Source organism: Xenopus laevis, chromosome 1S (genome assembly GCF_017654675.1).
Source record: "Xenopus laevis strain J_2021 chromosome 1S, Xenopus_laevis_v10.1, whole genome shotgun sequence".
Taxonomy (NCBI): Eukaryota; Metazoa; Chordata; class Amphibia; order Anura; family Pipidae; genus Xenopus; species Xenopus laevis.
In genome coordinates, this window is record NC_054372.1 from 181,097,861 (window position 1) to 181,110,965 (window position 13,105).

At 38.3% G+C, this 13,105-nt stretch overlaps 1 protein-coding gene across 1 annotated transcript in view; it reads right to left on the reverse strand.

The window, feature by feature from the left end:
* ndufs4.S (NADH:ubiquinone oxidoreductase subunit S4 S homeolog) overlaps positions 1-13,105 on the reverse strand; it is an 82,624-nt gene that overhangs the window by 53,865 nt on the left and 15,654 nt on the right. Inside the window, 1 exon segment of the mRNA NM_001093880.2 lies at positions 5,883-5,961. Coding sequence (NP_001087349.1) covers positions 5,883-5,961 — 79 coding nt within the window.

Here is a 13,105-nt window from a genome sequence, read left to right on the forward strand (position 1 = left end):
TAAGCTGTTTTTGTACCCAATAAGGATTCATTATATCTTAGTTTGGACCAAGTACAAGGTACTATTTTATTATTACAGAGAAAAGGAAATCATTTTAAAAAAATTGCATTTATTTGATTATACTGAAGTCTATGGAAGACTGCCTTTCCGTAATTCTTAATAATGGATCCCATAGCTGTATAGATTTGCAAATGATGCTATAAAAAACCAAGGGAAGCCTCACAGTCTCACATAAATAAAGTTGTATTTCTATTACCTTTTTTTTTTTTTTTTTTACCCTAAATTCTATTAATGCCTTTTTGACTTAGCTTGAGGTTTCTGTCTTACCTAAATTGGCGGCTGGGTATAATTATATGTCTGTTCCTCGGTCCTTCTATTGTGTTATTATATCCAAATAGGATCTCATCCAGAAGTGGACATAACCTAGTGACCTAGGGGTGTAGAGTGATATAGTTGTGACCAAACAGTCCAAAATGGGAACTGCCCACAGATGGGAAAACATTTACAGATATATACCACATAAATATTTCACCATAGTTAACTCCTGCACTAAATACCATTTAGCACAATAATGAGAGTACAGGTATGGGATCCGTTATCTGGAAACCCGTTATCCAGAAAGCTCCGAATTACGGAAAGGCCGCCCCCCCTAGACTCCATTTTATCCAAATAATGCAATTTTTTTTTTTTTTTTTTTAAAAGGATTTCCTTTTTCTCTGTAATAATAAAACAGTACTTTGTACTTTATCCAAACTAAGATATAATTAATCCTTATTGGACGCGATACCAGCCTATTGGGTTTATTTAATGTTTGCATGATTTTCTAGTAAACTTCATGTATGAGGATTCAAATAATCTGGAAAACCCCAGGTCCCGACCATTCTGGATAACAGGTCCTATACCTTTATATAGGGCCATCGTCCTCCCAATCTTTAAAGCTGACCACATCCAGAAAAAAAGGGATCCATTGGTTGAGTGGTTATACATATAGTCCAAAACAGTAAATATCTGTTTATTCTGATATTATTTGTGAAAGCTAATAAATAACACAGAGCAAAGACAATATGAGGATGTTATTGTCCCAGTCCAATATGGCCCATGATAATGGTTGATCAAATTGGGCAAAGAGCTGCAGTCTCACTCAATTAATAAGCAGCTTTTTCAACATGAGCTAAGTCAAGTGTTCAAAATTGAAATGTGTTAAGTCCAATCTTTACAAAATAACAATAGCAACCCACAAGGTGCTACAAAATCATTTCATACAGTTCATTTTTATTTGCATACTAATTCAGCAAATTAAAAGTAGGGATGCACAGCCGAACCGAATCCTAATTTGCATATGTAAATTAGAGGTAGGAAGGGAGATCACATCACTCACAAAACAAGGAAATAAAAATGTTTTCTCCTTCCACCCTTAATTTGCATATGCAAATTAGGATTTGGATTAGGTTCGGTATTCAACCGAATCTTTCGCGAAGGATTCGGGGTTCGGCCGAATCCAAAATAGTGGATTCGGTGCATCCATAATTAAAAGAGAACTAGTATGAAGGGAGTTTAAGTACGTATTGTGTCTTATAAATGTTTGCTCCATTTCAATTGTGATTTGGTAAAAATATATATCCTTAAGAATTATTATGTGATCTAATTATACAGTTATATTTAATCTATAGGCAGTCCATAAAAGATCTCTTTACGTTAAGGTTCAACTTTTTTCACATGTTGTCTCGTTCACTGGAAAATGCCACCTCTAGTCTTTCCCTTTAAAATGTGGATCTCTGCTTTTATATTGATGAACATATTCTCTTGCTAAATCAGTAAACTCCTGGCTTTCATTACCATCCCTGCTCTGATGACTTTCAAACTAACCTCTCTTCCTCTGATCTTTCTATCAAAGCCCTGCAGTTAAATCATAACCTGACTCAGCATATCTAAAATGTTTTCCTATCTTTGGAATGCGCTCCAGCTTCCTAACATTCAAACACTTACACAGCAGCTATGCTAATGTCCCTTTCAAATATTCTTGGCTCTTCAGGGGCCACATAGTTATAGGAGTTATGACTAACATCTCAGTTGTGCCTTTTTTCTCTTCCCTCATAACCTTATCTAAAACACCTACAGACAGATTGCCTTAAAAATATATTAGATAAAGTTAAGGATTCCATTTTGGTTGACTCAGCATTAGTATTTAGGGTTGATGCCACCAACCTACCCCCAATAGACAAGAGTTTGCTCCTATATTACAATATATTTAAAGGAGAAGGAAGGGTTAAAATTAAGTAAGCTTTATCAGAAAGGTCTATATAAATACACCAGTAAAGCCGCTCTGTCCTCTGTCAAAAGAAACACAGCATTTCTTTCCTTCTATTGTGTACACATGGGCTTCTGTATCAGACTTCCTGTTTTCAGCTTAAACCTCCAGAGCTTGGGCTTGAGCATGCTCAGTTTGCTCCTCTCCCCCTCCCTTTTCCCTCCTCCCCTCCCTGCTGAAATCTGAGCTCAGAGCTATGAGCGAGCAGGGAGAGACTCAGGCAGGAAGTAATGTAACAGCAAGCTAATATGGCAGCTGCTATACTAAACAAACAGAGAAAGTGTCTGGAGCGGTTTACTTCGGTATGGAAAGCATTCTAAAGAATAAAATGGCGTTCTAGCTTGCATATTTGTGGCTAATCTATTGGCAATTAACTACCTTGGTAGCTTTCCTTCTTCTTTAAGCTGGCCAAATGCAGTGCTCATCCTTGGTCTGGGCGCTCACTTTCACCAATGAGAATTTCAGGATGTTATAATGCATTTGTAAGGACTGTTACCAGCAAATTAAGTTAAACCTTCCACTAAAAATAATAAAGGGGAGGGTACTTTCCGTCCTCACTTTATAAACAACTTTCCATGTTTACACAGTTTGTACAGTTCACTGATCCATGTACTAGTCCAAAAAACAAAAAAATAAAGTGTACCCCTTATTTTCCACCCAGTACTAGCTTCCACAGAAATTGTGATGGAACACAAATGTGAGCATTCTATGAAAGGGCCTCCTACCCACTGTATACTCTTTATTTAATGGGTTCCTCTCCCCAACTTCATTAACCTCCCTTAAAAGCCCACTCTTACTGGGGCCTAAGTCCCAGGCTACAAAGACACATCCACCCTGCTCAACAGATGGAAGAACCACCTCTATTCCAAATTCTATATCAAAGCTAATTGGAAGCATTCATCCAAATCCCTGGACCAATAGGGAACACAACCCACCGAGATACAATGAGTTACTAAGCAGCTAGGGGATTTCCAAACTAGTACTTATTTCCAAGCCATAGGGGAAGTGAACCCTATTGTCCTTCACAAGATCGGCAAGCAAGTTGCATGTAAAATTTTGTAAATCTGTGTAACAAAATAATGGAATTCCTAGGGGCAGATTTGCTAAAGAGCAAAAGAGACAGACGCTAGCGATTATTCGTACTCTATCGCCAGGCGAATGGACGTAACTCCGCAAATTCACTGGATTTTACTGAACGTTACCTCTTTCGCCAGACTTGCCTTCTCCAGCTCAGACCAGGCGAAGCCCAATGAAGTGGATAGGACTTCCTCAATTTTTTACCCTTAAAACTTTTCTAAGTACCAAAAAACGCTGGCATCTTTAATGTTTCAATTAAAAAATTTTTTGGGTAGCCTGATTTCCCCATATATTTTCTAACATACGGAACATAAACTATACAGCGGGCTCATGTGTAGGGCATTATAACAACTCTATTGTCTTTATTAAGGTTCCCTGAACTTGTGTAATGTAATGTATTTGCTGCAACATATACGTCCATGTATTTCCCGTATGCAAATTAGGCAACGCTAGCACATCTCCGCTTTGATTGGCGAAGTACCACTAGCGAAAATTCGCCAGCGTTCGGCACCCTGGACGCAACTTCACATTTTAGTGAATTAGCGTTGTCCTAGTGAATTTACACCTGGCGAAGTGTTGCTATGGCTGCGAAGCCGTCGCTGGCAAATTTTCACCGGTTAGGGAATTTGCCCTCTAATGTGGAAGAGAGTGCAGAACTGGCCAGGAATTACTTTGCTGTAAACTAACAGCTTAAAGGAGTTCTTAGTAGATTTTTTTTTAACAAAGTGGGATGTGGTCCATCATCTAAAGATTGCAAAGAACAGACCTAGTCTAACTAGCCAACTGAAGTCTGAGACTAATATGGCATTTAAGCCATCTGTACATTAATTCTTAAATATCTTTAAGGGCAGTTAGAGGACATGCAGAAAAATATTATTTCAAGGTACATATTATTGCTGTCCTGTATTGCACACCAAATGGTATCTTCCACTACTAAATAAGCAATTTTTTTGGTTTTCCTGCAGTTTCTGAAAGTTTATGCAGGTTCTATGAGCCATGAATTTTAGTCTGTTCTGGATATAATGAAGCGGTTCTAATGTGTTTTTAGAAATGCTTAATCAAGACAAAAATGTGGATAGATGTATATATTTGCATCTGTCAAACGCAGAACACAATCTGCTGCAGTTGGTTGGCAGTGCTGTATACAAGATTAGCATGCCAACATAGTTTCATGGTGTTGTGTAATGTCTCCACCACACATGATGACATATTTTCTCCCCAAGCATTATCTATCCTTAAGCTGCTCTTTGTATTTTCCTTGGGTTTGTTACCATTGTTCCAATTCAAATTAACATATTGGTTTCCAGAGAGAAATGAAGTTTGAATGGTGCTACACTGGACACGGGGAGGCACATTTATCAAAGGTCGAATTTTGAATTCAGGTGAGTTTTTTTAAAGGAACAATAACTTAAAAAAATGTATTAAAAAATTTGTTGGTATACATCGAAAAAAAACACCAAGACAAATTAAACTTTAAAATCGCAAAGTCTTTATTAAGAAATAACCTACCAAAACTCTGCTTGAGCTCCTCTTCAGAAAGCAATCCATCGTGCGGCGCTCGATTTCTCCTCCCTGCCTTCCTTATAGGAGATAGCCAGGGAGGAGAAATCGAGCGTCGCATGATGGATCATCGCCATGTCGCCTTTTCTGAAGAGGAGCGCAAGTGGAGTTTCGATACGTTATTTCTAAATAAGGTCTTTGCAATTTTAAAGTTTAATTTGTCTTGGTGGGTTTTTTTTCGATGTATACCAACGAATTATTGATGTTACTTATCTTTTAACTCTAATAATTTGAATATACACAAAATCTTATTGGGGGGGTTATGTAATAAAAAAATTGAATATCTAAAACTCGCACTAATTTTAACGACTGGAAAACTCGACTTGATTCGAGTTTTTTTCTCAGAAAAAAACGTGAATGTCAGGAAGGCTAATAACTATGGATGCACTGAATCCAGGATTCAGTTCTGGATTCGGCCTTTTTCAGTTGGATTCGGCCGAATATTTCTGCTTGGCTGAACCGAATCCTAATTTGTATATGCAAAAAAGGGACGAGGAGGGAAATCGCATGACTTTTTGCCACAAAAGAAATTTTTTTTACCCCTTCCCACCCCTCATTTGCATATGCAAAGTAGGATTCGGTTTGGTATTCGGCCAAATCTTTCGCAAAGGATTCGGGGGTTCGGCCGAATTCAAAATAGTGGATTCGGTGCATCCCTACTAATAACATGTCCAAATTGGTCCCTGGACCTCTCCAATTGACATACATGAATTGGGCAGGTTTTATGGGGTTGCATATTCTAATTCGAATTTTTAAAGGCCAGAGTTTGATAAATCTCGAAATTCGAATTGAAATTCCAGTAGAGTTTGGATTTGAATTTGAGAGTTTTTACCATAAAAAAAATTTGAAAATTCGAATTTTCAATTCGACCCTTAATAACTCGGCCCCTTATTAAATGACCAGTGGCCATCATTATATTAGACACACAAAGCCTTACCATTTTTTCATCAACCGTGATGAGTTGCGTGTCTTTAGCTTGGGTCTGTGCCAGTCTCCATGTGGAAGCGCTCAGTGACCTGCGGTGCAAGACTTGAAGTTAAACATGATTCATGCAATGAGAAAATAGAGGCAGACAAATCTTACATAAACAAGTTACTTTAACAATATGATGAGAGGGAGAGAGATGAAGGCACAAACATCCCTTTTCTCCCCAATTAGTTCTGTCTGCTGAGTTTTTGGCAGACTCCTACTTAGAAGTTCACAAGAGGCTGCACTTTATGCCACAGAGAAACTGCCGGTGGCAAAGACTGTACTGCTCCATGTGAATGTACAGTAGCAGGTTTGTCACGAATAGACAAATCTGCAACAACCGACTCGAAACTCTGATCCGAAAATGATGGTATCAGAGGCATGACTATGCGCTTAATTGTATTTGCTGCTTGGCTAGACAGAAAGTTGCAAAACGGAAAAAAAATATATATATATATTTTATTGAGAAAAGCTGTAGTGGAATTTGCAAAGGTGTGGTGCTTTATTTTGGATCTAATAAAAATTAAACGCTCTACTGAGAGAATTAAGACTGTAAACGGATGAATCACTTGCCATCCGCACATATTCCTGAGGCTTATGATATTAAAAGTCAGGAAAATTGAAGGTCTGAACCAATAAATGACTATATATAATTTAGGGTGTAAAGTAAAAAGTGCTATAATAACAGTGGTATATCATGTGGAAATTAGAATTGGTCTTAAACTCTGTATTGCCTAAAGAAATGTTTTTATAAAATATATTCTAACCATGGAGCGGTTTTGGATAGAGGGCAGACATGAAGAACTCTTTCTCAGGGCAGCCAGCTATAGAAGGCAACTTCTAACAGCACAACGACTGCTTCCAATAAAACCATAAATTAAGGACCTTTTGGGTCTGGCCAAACGGGCAGATTCGGGGAGATTAGTCGCCAGGCAACAAATCTCCAGACGGAGCGCTTCGTTTTCCGAAGTTGCCCGAAGTTTCCTCGTGAGGCAGATCGGGGAGATTAGTCACCCCTTTTAGTGCTTTTTTTACTTATACAAAATACACTTGATGGTGGAGCTAATAACACACATGAAGGAGTACCTATGTATCCCAAATGTCTCCCTCTATAGGGAATTGGCCCTGCCTCCAAACCAAGCATCCTGGCTGCAGAAGGTATGGCAAAAAGATTAAAAAAAAAAAATTGGCTAGTCATTCACTACAAGATCTACCTAGTTGTGTGGTAGCCAAGTGTGCGTCTCTTTTTTCCGATGTGGGGGTAAGAAAGATAATGTAAAAACATCAGGCAAATACTTTTATGGCAAAATTATAAATAGCATTCAAAGACAATGTTATGAGGGATATATAAAATGGTTATCTTCTGGTGTCAGTATCTCTTTAAGTTTCAGCTTGTCAATAGCAGCAATGATCCAGGACTTCAAACTTGTCACAGGGGGTCACCATCTTGGAAAGTGTCTGTGACACTCAAATGCTCAGTGGGCTCTGAGCAGCTGTTGAGAAGCTAAGCTTAGGGCTCGTCACTAATTATCCAGCAGAAAATGAGGTTGGTCTGTAATATAAGCTGATGCTACAGGGCTGATTATTAAATTCTGATGCTAATTGCACTGGTTTCTGTGCTGCCATGTAGTAATTATCTGTATTAATTACTAATCAGCCTTATATTGTGACATTTCTATTCTATGTGTACTGTATATTGTGAGTGGGTCCCTAAGCTCAGTAAGTGACAGCAGCACAGAGTATGTGCAGTGAATCAGCAGAAAAGAAGATGGGGAGCTACTGGGGCATCTTTGGAGACACAGATCTTTACTGCTAAACGGCTGTGGTTGCCTTGGGCTGGTACAGAAGCACAAAATATAATGTACGATATTTCTAGCTACTACTTTACTTCTTATAAGTCTACTAGAAAATCATGTAAACATTAAATCAACCCAGTAGGCTGGTTTTGTTTCCAATGAGGACATGTCTTCATTTGGATCAAGTTGCGGTTTTATTATTACAGAGAAAAAGGAAATCATTTTTTAAATGTTTTGATTATTTGGATAAAATGGAGTATATGGGAGACATTCTTTCCATAATGCAGAGCTTTCTGGATAACTGGTTTCCTCATAATGTATCCCATACCTGTATAGTATTAATTAAATTTAAAAAAAAAAACAGTGGTTCGGTAGGGTCAAAGGGGATTACAAGTGGGAGTACTGTAATTGTAGACTTATAATTGTATTGTCCATTAATTCAATTAAACACCAGTTTTTTTTGTTAATCCCCCCCTGATAAAAGCCTTCAGGTGTATATGTCTACACACATTCTGTTACAGTGCAATTACCTGGCTAAGTGTGAATATTAATAATTTGTTTTCCAGGCAAATCTGTGCACCCCTCATTATACAACAGAAAACTACACTTTTTTTTTGTACATTCTCCATCTACAAAATCCTCTAAGTTTTTTTCATTATATCGACGATTGTATAGGAATATGGGAGGGAGATGAAATATAGTTGTTACAATTTGTGCACTATTGCAGTCATGTGGTAGAAGGGATATCATTTACGCACAAATCGAATCTATGTAACATAGCATTCCTAGATATAATGTTTTTCACCAAGGATGATCACATAGAAACAGACTTATATAGAAAGCCAATAACACACAATACCTTATTACATCACAATAGCGCCCCATCCTGTATCTGAAAGGGATCCCGGTTGGACAATTTTTAAGGCTGTGCCAGATTTGCTCAACCTGGCAGTGTTTTCGGACTAGAGCAATGCAATTGTGGGATCGTTTTATTGAAAGAGGTTACAAAGAGTCAGATATAAGAGCAGCATATGAGAGAGCAGTACTAAGTAACAGATCGGAATTACTTTTAAATAAAAATAAAAAGGCCAAGAGAAAAAAAATGCCCCCCATACACTGCGCTTCTGCACCACATTTAATAAGGGCACTCACTTTATAGAACGTAGTGTACGAAATCATTGGGGGATCCTTTTACAGGACCCCGTCCTGAAACATCTTCTTGGAAAGAAGCGTCCTTTGTATATAGAAAAGCTAGGGACCTGGGATCTAAATTATCAAAGAGTGTAGTTAACTCTAGAGCGACAACAGGGTCCAAAAACTGGTTGAAATACTGTGGGAATTATGGCCGTGGATGAACTAGATGTGGGTCCTGCAAATACATTACGAAATCCAAAGAATTTGTGGGCACTAATACAGGCCAGTCTTTCTCTATAAGCCAATACTTTAATTGCCTATGCCAAGGTATTGTATACCTGGCTACCTGTGAGTGTGGATCCCAATATGTAGGAAAGACATTACGTAAAGCAGGTGTCCGTTTTTTAGAACATTTAACAGCGGTAGGTAGAAAAGATACTAAATCTGCAATAGCTAAACATTTGATAGAGAAGCACACTGGTAAAAAGTGTCTTATTGATAAACCAAGATTCCAAATTAGAAGGGGTGATTATGATAAAAGACTACTAAGGAAGGAGTCATATTGGATCTACCGACTAAAAACGTTAGAATTCGAAGGGGTTTTGAACAGAGATTGGGCGTTAACCTGTTATTATTAATTAATTTTCTCGGATGGAGATCTGTTAGTTAGTCCTATGGGGATTGCATTGAAGTAAAACTGAATTAAATCAAAGTATTTTAAACTATAATGCGCTACTTTGGATTGAACTGAAACAGGTCAAATTAACTTACGAAAAATAAACCAGTTGATTCATTTCATATAATATACGAAGTATGGATTTATTCTTTTCTTTGGTGATATATTGTATTTTCTTGGAACTGATGAAATTTCGAATTGCAGATAATTTATATCGATCTGTGAATGGAATATATGTATTGACATTTTTGAATAATTTGTATAACGAACAGCAGGTTCCAAATGTATTGCATACCGTGAGAACATAATACGGGTCTACTTCGTGGTGATGTTTAATGGTTAATGCTTTTAAGGGTGGGGTTGTAGCGATTTAATTGAAGGTATGCATTAGGATCAGGTGTTTGCTTCTGAAGAAGTGGCGAGACGCCACGAAACACGTAATCCGTTGAAATGCTGATACATTGAGATTATTTTTTAACATGGATTATTGAAGTATATATTTTTAAATACACCACTCCTGATGCTCCGTAAATTGCTTCTTTTTTCCACAAAATCTTTGAATCCATGCATTGTGCAACACAATTACTAGTTACCATAGGGATAAGCGAATATGACCCGTTTCGTTAAGCATTCGTATGTCGTATGAAAATTTGTGGAAATGCATTAAAGTCTATGGGCTACAGTTTTTTGTTTTTTTTATTGACGCAGGACATTTTTTCTCCCATTGAAGTCTATGGGCATCATTTCCGTGGTGAAACTTGGCGAAAAACGTGCGTTGTCCCATCATCAGAAAATAAGTGGCAAAATCCAAATACCAAAATAATTGAAATAGTAACATTTTGCATAGTGAAAGAAAATGTAATTCTAAGCATGTTTCCAATATACTGCAATTCAAATGTAAACATTTTTTGTAAATGTAATTGCTATGGAAAGCATAGCCCCATTCTCTCTGTTCTCCCCAACACTTTTTTCTTTTTTCTTTACATATATCATGAAAAAACATAGCAAGCGTTAGCCCTCTACCAGCGAGGATTTATTTTATGGTGTTGCAGTAGATTCTAGTATTAAAGTAAATATGTATATAGTGCACCACTGAACACATCTGTTATTTAGAGCTGCTGAATAAAAAACTTCCCCTCCCTCCTCCCCCCTGGCCTACCTGTCCCGTTGGGAAAATGCCCCTAACTTGTTACTTACCCCTCTGCACAGGTCCAGTCCACGGAGTTCACAGACGCCATCTTCTTCCACGCGATCTTGGGCATTTGCCCAGCGGGACAGGTAGGCCAGGGGGGAGGAGGGAGGGGAAGCAACACAGGGGAGGGGGAAGGGTTTTTGCGCCCACTGGGTTTCCTTCTCCTTTAAATGATGCATTTTGGGAAAAAAAACATGTTTTCCCATAACAGTAGTAAAGGTGAACCACCACTTTAACTGTAAAGTCTGTGCACCACTGAACACATCTGTTATTTATTTATTTCACGCAGCACTTTCAGAATTGTTTCTTTTTTTTAAAAAAAGCTCCTGCTGGCAGCCAAGGGGTTAATTACCTATACAGAAGGCCTCTTCAATCAGAAGTCTCCTACTTAGGGGTGCTTTTGGCCCCCCATAACGGCACTGTGCCAGGATATAGAAGGATGAAGCGTTGTTCCTGACCCAGTAAGTGCTGTAACAGCAGACTACAGCATTGGTGGTCCTACGTCCCTATTTAAATGTTTTTTTAGTGGCCCAAATTACTTAAAACATTCAGATAATGGATCCCATACTTGCACTACATTTCCTTTTGCTGACACTGGAAATTGGAGGAACATTTAGCAAGCACTGTCCTCTTGAGTAGCCACATTTTATAACCTCTACCTACAGGGTATGCAAATATGCCGTTGTTAAACTATCATAACTTATAAAGATAAATTTCATAAGAAAGACAGAATGATTGTGTGGGAGTAACTTCAATGGATCTCACATGTCTGCACTGCAGAATTTGCTTGTTTAGACCAGAGGGCAATCATTTGTTATCACGACAGGTTTGTAGCACAGCATTCGTCCTTAAAATCCTACAAGTAATTACAAAGTAACAAGCGAGAGCACTAACATAAAAACCATATCAATACAGGGTGATGAAATGCAAAAAAAAAACAATGTAACGCAAAAAGATAACCATGTAACAGGAAACAGGGAGAAAAGCCTTCAGAATGCAACTTTTTTCAATTGTTTAAAGGGGTTTAAATGACTTTTTAGCATGCTGATATTAATAATATTCTGAGAATTTGCAGTTGGTATTTAATAGGGATACCCCGAAACCAGGATTCGGCCTTTTCCACCAGGATTTGGATTCAGCTGAATCCTTGTGTGTGGACAAACCGAATCTGAATCCTAATTTGCATATGTAAATTAGGTGTGGGAAGGGAAACTCAGTGGCCGAAACTCAGAGCAGACCATGATACCTTCAAATATGAAATGGGACCTTTGCCATTGACTTTTACAGGACCCTGACTGCTTGGAGATGGAGTATTTTCAGATTCAGACTTTTAACAGCCTCTGGGTATAATATATCATGACAAACTGCAGTTTTTTCCCCGCCATAAAAAATCAGATTTTATAGTAAAAAAAAATAAAAATAGAATGTTTCAAGTTTTTGGCATTCGGACTTTAATAAATAACACTACTAGGGGCATATTTATCAAGGGTCGAATTTCGAATTGAAAAAAACCTCGAAATTCAAATTCAAAAAGACCAACTGAAATTAAGTCTAAGTTTTTTTGGTCGAAAAGGTCAGTTTTCGATCGAATAGGTCCTATTTTACAGGCAGCCGAAAGAATGTTTAGGCCCTTTGCCTGTGGATGAACAGAGTCCTGCGCGGGTCCATTTTTTGTGACCCATACTCGACCCGTACCCGCAACCTGCAATCCGCAACCCACATTCTTACCCGTTTGGAACCACTACCCGACCCTACCCGCAGGAACCTTATCCACAACCCGGACACTTGACCCTCTGACCATCAAGAATCCGGAAGTGCTGTAATTGTAAACCAGAAGTGACATCATCGGAAGTAGCCGTGACCAGAAAAAAGGAGTAAATATCGATATTGACAAGACCAGTGGCATGACCTTTATCCACACCCAGAACTTCTCCCCTCAACCCACAAGGTACCACAGGTTTTTGCGGGTAACCGACCCGCTGCAGGACTCTAGAACAGAGGTTACGATGGAGCCCAAGTGGAGGAAAAGAAGCGAGCACAGTCATAGATTTACTACCTACCTACATACATACATACATACATACATACATACATACATACATACATACAAACTTACATACATACATAGCAAACATGTAAAGAAGGTAGCTATACAGAGCGGTTGTCATAGTTTTTAGTTGCTCTTAGGGAAATGGCAAGTTTAGTTCCTAGTTCCATCCAACACCGTATGAAATAGGCGGACGTTTCATCATGAGACAACTTTGGGCTACTTCAGAAATTGGAAAAGATGGGTAAGTAGGCACCTCTTTCAGGTTCCCACTGTCTCACTTCATAGTGCTCAAAAATAAAAAGGAGGGGGAGCTTCACGCTGGACAAGGAAGTAACTGAAAAAG